The sequence below is a fragment of the Hoplias malabaricus genome, chromosome 5 (genome assembly GCF_029633855.1).
Source record: "Hoplias malabaricus isolate fHopMal1 chromosome 5, fHopMal1.hap1, whole genome shotgun sequence".
In the NCBI taxonomy this organism is placed as follows: Eukaryota; Metazoa; Chordata; class Actinopteri; order Characiformes; family Erythrinidae; genus Hoplias; species Hoplias malabaricus.
Window position 1 is genome coordinate 19,467,872 of NC_089804.1, and position 16,117 is coordinate 19,483,988.

The 16,117-nt window shown below is 48.2% G+C and overlaps 1 protein-coding gene across 5 annotated transcripts in view; it reads left to right on the top strand.

The window, feature by feature from the left end:
• arhgef3 (Rho guanine nucleotide exchange factor (GEF) 3) overlaps positions 1-16,117 on the top strand; it is a 79,589-nt gene that overhangs the window by 56,197 nt on the left and 7,275 nt on the right. For 4 of the 5 annotated variants that reach the window (XM_066671766.1, XM_066671769.1, XM_066671770.1 and 1 more), the window contains 5 exons: positions 7,009-7,116; positions 9,488-9,658; positions 11,652-11,714; positions 12,137-12,233; positions 12,372-12,448. In XM_066671766.1, the coding sequence (XP_066527863.1) occupies positions 7,009-7,116; positions 9,488-9,658; positions 11,652-11,714; positions 12,137-12,233; positions 12,372-12,448 (516 nt within the window). Of the gene's footprint in view, positions 1-5,870; positions 5,999-7,008; positions 7,117-9,487; positions 9,659-11,651; positions 11,715-12,136; positions 12,234-12,371; positions 12,449-16,117 lie in introns of those variants that run through there. The other variant, XM_066671767.1, reaches the window with a different exon arrangement.

A 16,117-nucleotide genomic window follows, 5' to 3' on the forward strand; every position in this document is an offset into this window, starting at 1 on the left:
ATGATGAAGATGGTTTGCTGGTTTTTACTGAGCGATGAACTTTCTGCTGTTGGCACTGATGTGTGTCCCAGAGGAAAGTCGGTTCAGAACCGAGAGAGCGGACGGGCTTTCCACTGCTGGAAAGTTTTGGCTGGTTGTTTTTCCTCTGTGGGCCGGCTCTGTTTGGAGGGTTGTGCGTGAAGCGTGCTTCCTCTACATCCTCACTGGACCTGAAAGGCAGTGTGTAGGGCGGTTCAGGACGGGTCCGGCTGACGACTGCACTGTGAAGTTACTGTGGATTGGGTCTGTTTCAGAGGAGGACCTTTGTGAAGCCTTCGTTTGTCAGTATGTCACTATCTGCACATTGGACGTGCTGTGATGGGCTGATTGATCTGTGTGGATTATTGATGGATCAGCAGAGCCCTGGTGCTGAAGGTGTAATGAGCGCTGTTTAAGGCGCGAGCAAATAGCAGATGAGAGATGACAGTGGTCAGAGATAAGGCTCTCGGGAGCTGGACAGGACAGTGTTGACCCACTTTCTTTTATTGTAACAGCAGCTGGAACTTCACATAAAACATAGCAACTGGGTGTTTCTGTAAATGACACGTATTCAGTGTCAGAAAAGCCGTGGCGTCTCATAGAGGACAAACCTTCTGAATTTTTAACTCAAATCAAATTAGAAAGAAGAAAACGGTCGTTTGTTTAAGTTACAACAGAACGTCTCTGTGTTTAAGCCTCCGTTCTGTACCTGACGTCAATAAAGAACCACATCGCGTCTCCCTCAGTTACACGTCTCTCTCTTTCGGTCTCACTCTCAACTCAGAGCCTCTGTCTTCAGCTCTGGCCCTGGTCTGACGTGAGGGCAGGATCTAGTCCGTCATTGGCTCCTGAGCGAAGAGAACAAGGCTAGCGACTCTGAGGAGAAAGAGAGAGAGAGGCGTGTAACTGAGGGAGACTTGATGAGAAGACAGACCAGTTTCTTTAGAAAATCAGATACAGAACAGAGGATTATATGCAGTTACTCTGTCTGCCCTCAGGACACATGTTTACTCCAGCTCTTGGTTCTCCCTAATTTGCCAAAACAGTAGTAAATGACAACACAAACCCCACGCACACAGGAAGAATGAATCCTGAAATCGTGAGCAGAGAAAACAGAAAACAGCCTTGTGTCTGGGTTCAGAGCCCTGACTAAGGCCCGTGGCGTTGTGGGAGCCCTTTTGTTTGGTGACTCGATGCGCTGATGAATGGTGGATGAGAGCGTCACAGCTTGCTCATGTCTGTCTGAGCATGTGGCTTTGTCATTAGATCACGGCAGAGTCCTCCACAGGGCCCCGTCTCTGATCACCATATCACTTTACACTGGGACTCGGGCCCGGAGCCCAGCTGCCCCTAAAGAATGGGCTGTAAACCCCCCGTAAGTCGAGCTTCACGCAGATCGTCTGCAGTTGAACTATGTCATCATGGAGCTGAAGGAGAGGAGCAGGTATTCAGTGTGAGATCAAACCGGACCTGCCTTCAAAGGACGTCCCCCAGGGAGCCCATGTTGCAGCCGTGAAATTAGAGTTCAGGATTTACATTCAGAGGGAGTAGTGAGGAAGTAGCTGCATGGGGCTGTGGGCACTCACCTGGAGGTCAGACTCCTGACTGCCCAGCTCCTGAACATCCCTCAGGACTGAAGTTCTGCAGTGGACCGTCCCTCAGGAGGAGCCCAGGAGGGTAACACAGAGTTAATGAAACTTCAGGAGGCCCTACCTGTGGAAGTATAGTCTCTGTGTGTGCTGAGAGGACAGGACGTGGAACCTCTCCCTCATGGCACTGACAGCAGATAGAGAGGTGTTTATTTTGGAGATGTTTTGAGTCAGAAGCTGAAAGTCTGAGTCAGGGCATGGCGTGCTGTGCATAAAAAACATATGAGCTCAGGTTATGACTGTGCAAAGACAGGATCGTATGTTCCTTCCCCTTGGCTATAATCAGACCTCTCAGACCGTATCAGGGCTCTTTTATTATTATTATTGTAAAGGAAGCACCAAACCCAATATAGCATCCCCTGAAACATCTGAGCGTGCAGACTGCCCCGTTACTCAGCCTCAGACTCGACTTCCTCCAGTGAGCGAGGTCTTCAGGGCCGTGGAAGGATGTTCTGTGACCTTTCTGAACTCCAGGGTTTGTGTTAGATGTTGATGGAGCCCGTAGTTTCTCTGACAGGTTTGTGAGGGAAGAGGTTTGTTCCCAGCTGCTGGTTCCCCGCGTGCTAATCGCCGTTTTGGTGGAGTTCCACTCAGCTGCTGCTGTGATTCATCCGTTCCCACACAGAGATCCAGACTCCCTCTCTCAGCAGAAAGGGGGCTGCTGAAAGGCCATCCATCTCCTTGCTTTCATGTTAATAACAGCGTGGCCAGTCCAAACCTCTCCTTAAAACACACATGGTAACCTGCCTGTGGTCCTCCTCGCCACACGGAGGGCTTTGGTGCGACTGGATCCCGTCCCACGCCGGTGTTTGTTTGACTTGGTCTGATTTTGAAGCATTTTTACCGTGTTGTTCTCAGACTCTTTCGTCGACACGTTAGAGCCGTGCTCTTATGGGTGTGAGTCCGGTTTGACCACACACGAGTTAATGAAGGTGCCCCTGTTTCTCTCAGAGCTTTATTGCAGGCTTTAAAACTCGGGCAAGGCAGCGTTCCACAGAAGTCTTGGTGGGAAGTGGTACGTCTGAGTGCAGCCGGGCGGAGAGCTGTGTTGACAGAGTGTGTTTAAAATTGAAACTGACTGCTGTGTTTTGTTCTCTTGGCCTGAGGTGTTGGTCCAGAACAGGCTTTGGTACCAGGCTCCACACCGAGCGTTCCAAAACAACAGCTGGGGCGAGAGTGTGAGCCCTTGTCTGTACACGTTGTTGCACATGCCTCATGTTGGTTTAGTCCCTGGAGAGTGATGGACCCGCTGTTGTTTGTTGTTGTTACAATCTCTTCTGCTCCCGAGGGATCGCCACAGCAGATCCTGCACTCCGCACAGTCGGCTCGGCTCAGGTTTTACTCTCAATGCCCTTCCTGACACAACCATCTTACTCCAATCTGGCTTGGGCCGGGCCCTGAAGCGCACTCACCAGCGCAAAGACCAGCAGTGGAGAACCAATCGGGTCGCTGTGTTCTTCTGAGGCACCATTGTGCCGCTCTCTTTAATACTCTTTTTATTTTACATTTTTATTTAAAGAATACCGTAGAAGAAGAAGGTACTCTGTGCTAAATAACGTCATTGTTTAATTCTTTTATATAATTTAAAGCTTTGAAAAGCTGTGTCTGTAGAAAGCACCCTTGACCCGTAGCCTGTGGGAGGACTCTGAAGGATGGACATAATCAGGTGAATACAACGCTTTTCTAGGAGCCTGCGGGTCATGTGTGGGTTGTCTGTGGTTGTGTTGACACAGGTTCTTCAGAGTTACATCAGCTCTATTTTAGGAAGCGTGTCGGTCACTGAGCAGAGCTGAGTGGACGTCCTGGTCAGACCAGAACCGGCTGGAGGGTGGATAGTTGTGCTCGTGGCCCGTGGTCGTGTGTGTGAATAAACCAAAGCCATTCTGTGTCTGTGTGTGTGTCTGTGTGTGTGCCTCAGAAGTTTGGAAAGCAGATCACATGAACGGAGCTCGCGTATTCAGAGGAGCTCGGACAATGCTGCGTGGACGGATCTTGAGGAGCTCTAAGGGATGATGTAATCAAGCCTCTAAAAGCCTTCTTACATTAGCTTTTTCCCCAGAGCATGATACCATTAACCCACATAGGAACACCCACCCCCTAGTAGAAGGGTTTCCTTATTCTCCACAGTGTAAAATAACAGCTGTGTGCTGGACTTTTACAGTGAGCACCGAGGGTTAAATGAATTTACCTGGCTAATGTTTCAGGTTCTCTGAAGAGCGCGCTCTGTCTTCAGTCGGCTCTGTGTGCTCCGGGCATCCTCTCGAGCCGGGGACGCTTTCCTGACGGGCCTGAAGTTCTGCTCGTGATGAAACCTGGCCGGCTCCAGCTGTTTATAAATCTACTGCGGTTTGGAAGTCGTACCCTGGAATCGCCTCACGTTTTCTCTTTAGAAACTGATTGAAACCGATTTAAAGAATTCAGATTAAAGTGCATTTACATCACAGCACATCTGGATTTCATCAATTTAACATTGTACTGTACTGGGGTCGGATTATGGCTCTCAGAAAACGCACTCTTGTTAGTGTGTGTGTGTGTGTGTGTGTGTGTGTGTGTGTGCGCGCGCATGTGTTAGTGTGTTAACTTGTCCCCGTTCTGAAACCGCAGTGTTCCAAACACAGTCTGAGACTCGGATTCAGACAGAGAGGGTTTCATACATCACATGCCGAGGAGCCAATCACAGCAGCCGGTGCTGGTCTTTCTGGTGAGTGGTAGGCGGAGTCTGTAGCCGATCATCGGGTCAGGGTTTGGTGCTGGGAGGATGGGTTAGTGAGAGGGTTATGTAATGTTAAAGAGGAGTGTGATATTCACTCATTAATGTTCCCTATGAGGTCTGTGAATGTGCAGCTCGTCTCTGGACAGCGTCCTGCTGAGACACGGCATGCTGTGAGTTCAGAGGTGTGTTATTTTACAGCCGCTCGACGTTATGAAATGTAGGATCTGCTCTTTTTCGTGCGTAACGGAAGCTCTGAAGCTGCCTCAGTTTGTGCTGCTGGAGTGAAAACAACGTCTGATAACATCCTCACAGCTCAATGATGTGCTCCTGGAGATAGGGAAGTGTTTAAGAGAATGCTTTAAAACTCATTACACAACAGAGTTCAGTCAGTGGTTAATGCCCCTCTGCTCAAAGAGAGGGTCTTTGTTGGCGTTTTAGAAGTTGACCAAAGTTCAGACCCTATCAGGAATGTCCTTCTGAACCGACCAGTTGTTTTGATGATTACTGAAGTGATCAGAGTTTACAGAATTACGATATAAACAATAATAGACCAGGCTGAGCTTTCCCCCTCCAACAGGGAGCGTGAGGGAGCGTCGCACTGCTGATTATGGACATGATAAAGGTGCTTTCATTGTCATTGTACAGTGGTAGAAAGGCATTAGAAGATGTGAGGACCACCAAAATGTCCTCAATGCTACAAAATGTGGCCTGGAGGACTGGTCGTTCCCCCCACACACACCCATTTACAGCGGTGGGTAGCCATCTCCAGCACCCAGGGAGCAGTTGGGTGTCAGCTGCTGTCTTCCAGAGCCCCTCAGGGAGGAGAGAGTGTTTGTTCCTTTACTCCCTCTGCCCCAGAAGAGGAGGGAACTGTAGGCTTCCTCACTCGATCAGAGCCCTATGTAAATGGTTCGGGGCCAGGGAGGGATGCTTCTGCGCAGTGTATTGGTGCTGTCAGTGTTTGGAAGCGACTTGTACACGATCTTATTCCACCCAGATTCCTAAATAGTTCATTGGAGAAGGTTAAACTTGGGCCGGACGCTGCGTGTTCTTTCTGCAACAGCCACAAGACAGTGAGAGTAGAATGTACTTTATCTTCAGGAACCTGATGAATCATGGGGTAACTGAGTTGTGTGGAGTTACCGTAGCAGCCTGAGATTGTTTTGCTGGGAATTGCCCTTGCTTTCTGAATACAGCTCTTAGCTGCAGTGATGTCACACACAGAGAGAGGGAGAGAGAGAGAGACAGAGAGAGAGGTGTGCAGAGGGACAGATAGAAGCTCTCTGGACACTGAGAAAGCCTGGGATTCCCTGCCTGAGATTAACAGCAGGGCTCTTCAGTGACGTGTGTTTTCTCCGGTTTGATTCGTCTGTGCTGTGTCTGGCTCCTCTGCGTCCCGATAGGAATCCGTGACCTTGCTGTGAATGCCGCTTCTCCGTCTCACGGCTCTGGCAGCGTTTGGCCGGACGGGGCTCTCTCAGCGCTGGAGGGATGACGGTGCCGAAGGAGAATGACCGGTGATGCAGTTTATCACAGATCTCCTCTGAGCTGCTGGTCACTCTCTGTGAGCCTCGCAGTCATGGGGACTGAGCAGTCGATGGAGACTGGAAGACAGAAGGTATCCCATGCCATTCTGAGAACGTGTGCCACTGCGTAGAGTCTATTTCTGTTTATAATTCCATGCAGCTTGTGCCTGAGGTGGTGGTGGTTTGTGGTCTCCTCTTTCATGAAGGAAGACGACAGAACCCGTTATAGCAGCTCCTGAAACTTCTCAGTGACACACTTCCTCATTATTCACTGTTAGAAACTGTATAACTTTCATTTACTGAAAAGATCAGTCGTCTTTAGTGTGGAGGCAGAACCAAAACACAGTGCGGACGTTTGAGGAACACTGCTGATTCTTTTCTCTCAGACTCTAACACCAACAGTTTTAAAGCAACACTATGTCGTATTTCTACCTTAAAATGACAACTTCAGAATCACTGTGACACTCCACTGAGCTGGAATAAGGAGAATAGGGCCTCTCTAGTTGGTACTCTGGGCTCAGCATTGAGGAAACTGCACTATGTAACTTTACAGGATCTGTTTTAAGACAGTAATGCGAAAGTAAATTACACTCTGCAAGTGTAGTGAGCCCAGGAGTAAACATGACTAATCTTACCTAGTGTGGCTTTAAGCATTGGCCCCCTGTCGTCCTGTGATTGTGGGTTTGGTTCTTGATGATGCCTGAGATGTTTGTGGCTGGTGTTCTTAGAGCACACACACACACACACACACACTCTTGGCCATGCCTCCAGTCCCTAATCGCAGTGATAACCAGAGCAAAGAGCTGGTAGGTAGTGTTCTCCTCTGAGTGTGTTGAGCTCTATAGATGACTGCTAAAGCACTGCAACTGGAGACAGAAAGAGTTAATGTGTGTAAATGTGTATCATAGAAAATGTAAAGCATGGCTATGACCATCAGACTTTAACCAACGCAGCTCTACTTCAGACGACTATGATGTTACGTCACCTCCCTGTTGTCAGTGTTTCTGATGTTTGCCGATGAGACGTTCCAGCACTGGACGTGTGTCGAGGCCATGCTGGGCTTTGACTGAGTGTCTGATGATATTGTGATGTGTGTTCACAGGAGCCAAGCCACAAGCGCGTGAAGCCTCTGTCTCGGGTCACGTCTCTGGCTAATCTCATCCCTCCGGTCAAAGCCGCGCCACTGAAGCGCATCGGACAAACGCTGCAGGTACGACACACATCTCTTAACCCTCAGGTCTCCTGCGCCGCAGCTGTGAGGTGTACAACACTGTCCCTGTGTCTCCTTTACTTTTACAGCACTTTGCAGGACGTTAGTGGAATGGCATTTCTTCTAGAGTTAGACTCTGTGGACTTTAATGTACAGTCACAGTCTTATTATTCAGGGCACTTACTGATCTACAGAGTCATTTCCATCTTAAAACAGGCATCAGCTTCACCTTCGACTCACGGTTAAACATTCAGAGCGCTCAGAGGAGGGTGTGGGGTGGGACGAGGGGAAGATTTGTTCAGCGCAGCGTCTGCAGATGTCAGCAAACTGAACGAAAAGCATCTGTATTTTGGAAACGGCACTTTTACAAGATGGAGATTGTGGATTATTTAAATCTCTGTGACTTGTTGGTGAGGCGTGAGTTATGTTTCTGGTGGAGCCCTTGGGCCAGACCCATGGTAGCAGCTGTTACTGTGTGAGTGAGAGGGCCGGGGGAGGCAGGTAGACATGTCCCAGCACATCTGGCTCAGAAAGAGGGGAGCGTGGATGAGAAAACGAAAGGACAGACAGAACTGGAAATGTGTGGAACTGGGAAAAGCCAGTCCAAGGCCCAGGGCAGGAAATGAGACAGCCTGAGGTTGGCTTAGTGTGTCTGGAGGCCAAGCTGGGGCTGTCGGCCAGTGGGCAGCTCTGTGTGCTGAGTGTGACTGGAGCACAGGCCCCTGATTCATTGCCCGGTTCACAGGCTTTCCCCCTGTTTTCACTCTGTCTGGTTCTCACCGGCCTCTCACTCACGCCATTGTTCTGCAGGGCCAAAGGAAGCAGGCACTGCATGTTGATAGACGGCTATAAGGCTGTAGTCTGACAAGAAATCAACTGTACAGAGATTTGGCCTTAATCCCAAACACAGGCGTTCGGCCGAGACCTGTTTGTGTTCAGAGCTTTTTTTCCTTTTGTGCTGTAGCTGACGAGTACTGGATGTTTATACTCCTCCCTCAGCCTGTGCACTGAGGCATGTGAGTGCTGATTAAAAGGAGGCATATTATCAAAAATTACTATATAAAATGAATTACTTGTTTAGTGCATGTGTACATCAATGTGTGGATCTGCAAACCACCAACACACAGTCAGAAAACAGAATAAAACAATGCATTCTGATGCAGCTTGGATTCTGATGTCTATACAGAGTCTTTAGAATGGCCCCGCCCCCTCGTCTGAGTCTATCCAATCACAGCGCTGGACCTGCGTTTATGTTAAAGCGCAAAGACGAGGTTAAACTCAGCAAAACAGACACAACAAGCACTGAGTACAAACGGAGAAGAAAGAGAACAGAGTGAAAACGGCTAAAAACCAGAGCTTCTGCTCCTCGCTCCTCACTGCTGTGCGCTCGGGGTCGGGGTGAACAGAGAACGGCTCATTATCATTTAAAGGAACAGGTGCTGAAAGCGGGCGTTCTGAACAGGGCTGTTTACACAGTGGGAGAACACTGCTGTGGGGCTCGTGGGGTTTGGACCAAAGCAGGTCACAGACGCTTCATTAAGAAACAGAACTAAAGAGCTTATAGCTGATGGACCACATGAAGCTAGTACGTTAGCTCCAGTTGGCTTCAGTTATGAAACATATCTGTGTAGGTATAGATTTAAAAGTGAACCAGAGAAAATAGATTTTAACCCATTACTGAAATGTGGGAACTCTTTACCTGGAAGTTCCCACAGTGCTTCATTCCCTCGTAAATTCTGGAGCAATTCAGGAGTCTGTCCCCTGTCTACAGCCGCCACAATCTCTACACAGCCCTCTGGTAACGTAGACAGGTTTGTCCCAGTTCAGGGCTTTGCCCCGGGAGCGGGTCGCTCTGGATCGATGGCTCAGTTTCCAAAACATCAGCCCGAGCTCTCACTAAACTGCCCTAAATGCCTTTTGTCTTTCTGTCTGTTACATTATCACAGTTGGACACACAGCTGCATTAGTGATGATGCTAATATTTGTTGATCTTGCTCTGAACAGTTTTTCCACATTGGTTTTTCAGGGCATGGGGACATTGTCAGTGTCGTCTGTGAAAGGATTCAGCGCACTTCTCAATTCAGCGTTTGGAAATAAATCTCATACAGAACCAAGTGTTCAGTTAGCGTCAGTTAGCATTAGCGCTTCATGACGTGTCAATGTGAAGAGTTGCGGCCAAAATATAATTCTCAAGCTTTTCAGAACTCAGATTACATAATGCTTTACGTCTGTTCTGTTCTGGTATGTGTCCGTGTACTTGCCCCAGAATAAAAGATTTATACTAAAGAGTTCATGATGCTTTGCATTTTATCACTGAAACTGATTCGTGATCCTAATGGTCGAACTGTTGTGTGTTTGTCTTGTCCTCCAGCGCTCCATCAGTTTCCGCAGTGAGAGCAGGGCTGAGATCCTTCCTCCTCGGCCATGGAGCAGACAAGCACCGCCGGCCATCACCAAGCGGCGAGACAGCAAACTCTGGAGCGAAACCTTCGACGTCGGCCTGGGACAGATGCTGTCCTCCAAAGAGATCAAAAGGCAGGAGGTAAGAGGACGCAGTGAAGATTCAGCGGTTAGTCCTGGCCCGGTGTGAGGGGGTCCTGGCCCGGTGTGAGGGGTCTTTGCCCCTGGTGTAAAGCGGGCTCTGGCCTGGTGTGAGGGGGTCCTGGCCCGGTGTGAGGGGTCTTTGCCCCCTGTGTGAGGGGGTCCTGGCCCGGTGTGAGGGGTCTTTGCCCCCGGTGTGAGGGGGTCCTGGCCCGGTGTGAGGGGTCTTTGCCCCCGGTGTGAAGGGGGCCCTGGCCCAGTGTGAAGGGGGCCCTGGCCCAGTGTGAAGGGGGCCCTGGCCCGGTGTGAAGGGGGCCCTGGCCCAGTGTGAAGGGGGCCCTGGCCCGGTGTGAGGGGGTCCTGGCCCGGTGTGAGAGGGTCTTTGCCCCCAGTGTGAAAGGGGTCCTGGCTCGGTGTGAGAGGGTCTTTGCCCCTGGTATGAGGGGGCCCTGGCACGGTGTGAGGGGTTTTTGCCCCCGGTGTGAAGGGGTTAATCACTAACACTTGTTTGACTATCACTAACACTCCTCTGCTTGATATTTTTCTTTGTAATCACTGTGTATCTGTTTGTGCTTGTGACCACAGGATGTGATGTGTACGTTTGAGACGCTGGTGATTTTAGTGCTGATTATTTCACAGCTGTTTATTCTGCTGTTTATACTTTGGGTTATAAATCTACTCCTTTAATCTGCTGCAAAACACAACTTTATTTCTCAGGAATCGTTCTGCTTCTCGTCACAAAGGAGACGCCTGGCGGCGGTGAATTAAATATTTTCCTTTAGAGCATTGGTGAGTTTAGGGAAATGGCGACCTCTCTGGTGGAAATGTAAAACTGCAGAACATTTTTGTAACGTGGGTTGTTTTACGTCGCTTCCCCGAGCGGATTTATCTGATGATAGTGAGTGTTCAGAGAGAACTGGATCAGAACTCTGTGATGGATGTTATTTTGTCTGTAGATTATTTAACTAAATTAATTTTCTGAACTTTCCTCTGGAGAAACAGGCGGTGTCCTGTGTGTAACTGGGAGGCAGATGCTGGCCCTCACCTCGGCTCCGGTTCTGTAATCTCTGTACAAGCGAGTTCACATGGAGAGCATCTGACGGAGGGGTGGAGGGGGATGGGCTTCCCTCATTGCTCCCTCGTTTTTCAGTCAGGCAGCGGTAGACGTCCAAGTGCTGGCCACTGGTTTTCCGCTTGTAAAAAATTAGTGATCCCTGTGTGAAACACGGCCTCCCCCTGATCTCCCACATTAAGTTTCTCTGTCTCTGCAGCCACACAGACTTCAAAGGCTCCGGGACATGGTGTGGATAACAGAGAGCAGCTGTTAGTGGGGACATACAGAGTGCCTGAGAGGTGGGACGGAGGGTCCCACTAGGGTCCTGTAGAGGGTCGCTCTGAAAGGGCAGAACTGAGAGATTATAGAGAGGACTGTAAGCTCAGTTCAGTTGTGCTCCCCTCAGCTAAAGAGTGACTGCTGTAGTGTTGGTTCTCGCTGTGGATGAAGGCGTGGATTTGTCAGAAATTCTCGTGGTGTTTGTGTGAAAAGCACTGGGTTGCATTGAAGTTAAGGATGCTTATATACGTTTGTCATGTCACAATGCACATGTATCTTAAAGCAACACTAGGTAGGATTTTGACCAGAAATTACAGCTTCAAAATCATTGTGATGCTCCACTGAGCTGTAACAGGAAGAACAGAACTCTGGACTCAGCACTGCAGAAACTGCACTATGTAACTTATAAAGGTGGTTGGGAAAGAACCATCTTCTCCCTCTCAATTTCAGGGCAGTGCTGTAAAAGTGAATTATCCTTAACTGCAGGGGGAGCCCAGGAGCAAAAATACCAGACCTTACCTAGTGTTGCTTTAAGTAACTCACTTGGAAATTCAGTAAAATATTTTTGATTTTGACTTTAAATCTGAAATTAAATCTCTCTCTCTCTCTCTCTCTCTCTCTCTCTCTCTCTCTCTCTCCCCCCCTCACCCCCCCTTTATAGGCCATTTTTGAGCTGTCTCAGGGTGAGCAGGACCTGATTGAGGACCTTAAACTGGCCAAGAAGGTAAGCTTTTCCCGTTACACTGGAACTCTCTCTGTCTAAATATTATAATAGATATTCTCACTTTTTTCTCAGAATTATTCTCAGATTATTATTATTATTCAGTACCATGGCCCTAAAACTCTGTCGTACTTCCCGCGCCGTGTAAACACCCAGTTTTAACCCCTCCTGTGGAAAGCCTGGCTCCGATTACCCTCCGATTCCCCGCAGGGGGCCGTGTGGCACATGAGAGGAGACCCTTACACACGTTTGTCTGACTCTGATATACTGAAGCATATAGTTAGTTCCCTTGGAAACGGCTGTAAAACAAACTAAGAGTTTTTTCCTCAGCGTTCCTCACTCTGTTTTTTTGAGGTCAAAGCTGACCCTCAGTTGAAGAGGTTTTTCTGGGTCGTGAATCTTATATCTGTGTGATGTCACCGCAGGCGTACCATGACCCCATGTTGAAGCTGTCCATAATGACCGAGCACGAGCTCAACCAGATATTCGGCACCCTGGACTCCCTCATCCCACTGCACGAAGGTGAGCGTCGGCCCTTCTGTTTGGAGAGTGCTACATGGCTTTAGTTAAAGACATGTGTTGTGTTACTTTTAGAGCGGCCTGTGAGTTTCTCAGAGTGTGTGAGCTTCTCTTTTTGTGTGTCTCTTTCTGTCTCTGCAGACCTGCTCAGTCGACTCCGAGAGGCCAGGAAACCAGACGGATCCACGGACCACGTGGGCCACATTTTAGTGAACTGGGTAAGACACGTTTCAAAGAAGCAGTGTGTCAACAAATCAGACTCGCAGTCCTTTATTTACTCCTTAGTTATGTATGAAAATGGAGAGAGGTTGACAGTTTTTATACATCAATAACCACTGGAAAGTGTCGGAAACTCACAACCATGGCTCTTTAAGCTCCTCCCCAACAACTCGAGTGATGTAAACAATGATGAAACTTCGAAGTGTTACTTTAAAATGTGGGGAATTCTTCACAAAAGGACTTGCACACACACATACACACACTCTCTCTCTCTCTCTCTCTCTCACACACACACACACTCCTATCATCCCCCCGTCTATTTACCTCCCACACGTTTCGAACAGCCCACAGTGGGCCTTGGTACAGCCAGCATGGAGGTTTTGACTCGGTGCTGATGAGGGGGAGCAGGACCGTCTCCCGGAGCTGAGAGTGTGGGAGGACGGGACAGACGTGGTGCGGATGTTTCAGCTCTTGTGCTTGTTCATGCAGCGTTATCAAGGGGTCAGTAGGAATCCGGAGCACACATCAGCAGTGTCCGAGTGTGTAACAGAGCCAAACCCGCCAGGAGATTGATGTCAGTTTACATATCGTCCTGAACGTCCACGCATTACAACCCTCTGATGTCCTTTAACCAGGAACTTAAAAAGCTGCTGATAAGGGCTTTTCCAAACAAGCCCTCCTCTCTGTGTGGGGTTAAAAAGATGAGAGTCGGGGGGTGCTCTCTCCTTTCAGAACACAGCTCTATTAATCTCACTTAACAGCTCTGTCCTGTCGAATGTTCCTGTTCATGGCGGTGGTGGGGCTTTGTTTGCATTTGTGGGCGCTGCAGCACCAACCCACTGGCCTTTCACTCCCCGCCCCACGCTCTGGTTCTGGCTCTTAAACAACGAGCTCTCTGCCTCCACTTTTTTCTTTTTTCCGTGGTTTGTTTACATGGTTTGTTTTTAGTCCAGAAGATGCACGGCAGAGCAGCAGTGTTTTGAAGGCAAAGCTTTTCAGGCTGCTCTGGGCTGGATGTTTTCTTTAATGGAGCACTCTTCCTGTGTTTATGTGACCATTCTCCAAGCACTCCATCAAGAAATGTAGGGCGATCTCCTCCAAGTCATGAAATCACTCCTGGAATATCAGAGATTGGAATAAGCAGTGCATTAGTCGTAAATAAAACGGACTCCGTCGTTAGTTACTAGTGCAGACAGATGAACAGTTCATTCATTCATTCATTCATTGTCTGTAACCCTTATCCAGTTCAGGGCGGCAGTGGGTTCGGAGCCTATTCGGAGCCTGGGTACAGGGCAGGAACACACCCTGGATGGACACTTGTGTTGTGGACATGACTGTCCAGGGTCTACACTCAGCGCTCAAGAGTTAAAGCCAGATCTACTTGGTCTTGGTTATACTCTCAGCCCAGGACCTTCATTTGCAGAAAACAATTAGAATTAAAAGTTGTAGAGTTCATCAGGAACATCGCAATCAGAGATTGTCTCTCTCTCTCTCTCTCTCTCTCTGTCTCTCTCTCTCTTTCTCTGTCTCTCTTTCTTTGTCTTTCTCTGTCTCTCTCTGTCTCTCTCTTTGTCTCTCTCTCTCTCTCTCTCTCTCAGCTCTTTTATGATTTTACGAGGTGGTGGTGTGTGTGGGCTCCTTTTAAGAGAGAGGTCACTGAAAATCAAGTCCATCAGCTCTTAGCTGTCTGACCCTTTGGCCTTTGCCTGGAGCCTGAGTTGTATCTGACCCAGTGAACATGGCCCTAGTGGTTTTGTGATGCTGTGGACTAGAAGAAGCTGCTATACATCACCACGTGCTGAAGGTGACACACACTGACCTCAGTGATATCAGTCCATCCATCAGCCCTTTACAAGAAAATCCTTCTCTTTGGTGTTGAACCCGGAGACGCAGCCCTTATTCCACAGCCCCTTCTGCTTCTCATCGTCGTGGACCGAACTCCAGGAAGGTGCCCATGTCTTCGGCGAGTTGTTATTGAAGGAGAGACGGTGCTCCCCTGCACGTCTTTTCCTGTTTACCCTAAAGGCAGCGTGGAGGAACAATGCCGAGGACAGGACAGGACACTGGGTCCTCCTCAGAGTGTTTACTTCAGCCCTCATCCCTGCGAGAGGAGGTTCTTCCAGCGAACCTTTGCTCTGAGCAGATCCATCAAGTGGAGGTTACATAACCCTCATAAACATTTCACAATAGCGCTTCACCTCGAAGAAGCAGCGGGATGTGGAGAAGGAGGAGGGACGGGGGGAGTCTCATCACTTCTCCAACTTGCTTTGGTCAGGTTTCAGAGCCAGAAAGTTCAGATGGTTAAAGGCTTGAGTTCACACATTCTGAAGGTTTTATAAAGTCTCCCCATCCCCTGCCGACTGATCTGTGCTGAACTACAGCCTTAATCAGTACGTTTATATGCACTCATTAGGACCCTTTCTCTTTATTTCTCATCTGGACTGAGCCCTGTGTTACTGCGTCTCTTAGTAATGATCTAGTTATTGACCATTTGAACAGCTCATGCCTTCATCAGTGTGAATCGTACTGATGCTGTTGTTGAAAATGTAATTTACTCTTGTTTTTTATGTTTAATAGCACTTCTGTAGCCAAATCCTTTTTAATTGAAGTAATATACGTCATATTTATAGCTCAGTTTAAAATACTGTTCACTGTATGTTCTCTGTAATAGTGCATTCGCTCTTGCGTCACTTCTATAGTGTGTTTTTTAATTTATTGTGTATTATTTTATTAATTTAATTGTAGCTACACTACCATTCAAAAACATTTTTAATGACATAATTCCATCTGTGTTCCTTCATAGTTTTAATGTCTTCCACATTAATTTACAACATAGAAAATAATTTAAAAAAGACATTGAATGATGTGTCCAAACTGGACCAAGAACGGCCCAAGAACGGCCCAAAAACAAAGAGAGTACATTTGACTCTGTGGACTGTGTCTGTTCAAAGGCCTCTGTGAGGTGCCAGATCTACGGAAATGTTCTAATGCTTTTACTGATATATTTTTGATTAATTTTACCGAAGTCTTTACCATTATTACACTATTTAAATAGTTTTTAAATCACTTTTATTTTGGTAAAACTAATCCTTGATTGCGTTTCATTGTTTCTTTGGATGTCGTAAAGCATTTGAACCACCTGTGTGTAAGAAATATGCTCTAAACACTATACACTCGCCTGGTCTTACCTGGTCTTATCTTATCTTCTCTTAAATCTTAAAGGGTTTGATGAAGCGTGTACCTTTTCAGAACGTTCCTCCCCTCGGTCCGTACATGTTTAGCTCCGCTCTTTCCCTGAGGCGTAATCCAGGGCAGCAAAACAAGACGGCGGCCATTTACAAATGTGGAAAAGGGTTTCTGGTTCTGATCTTATAGAGAAAACGGCCTATCGGAGCCCTTCCTCCCCAGAGCACGTCTCCATCACTCACTGCCGTGAATAGTTTCTCTGACAGCATCCTCCTCCTCCTCGACCTGCAGGAGGAATGCACAGCTGCTCCTGGGTGCAGGGCTGTGGCTGTTGCCTGCTGACACGAGTCCTGTAGCATTCTTCAGAGTTCTGAGAGAGGCAGGCCTGGGCTTATGGAGGGGAAAGGTGTAGCTGCAGGTTTCTGAGGGCTGTCGACATCAAACTCGGCGACAGTCCAGTCGTCTACAGGCACACGGTGTGA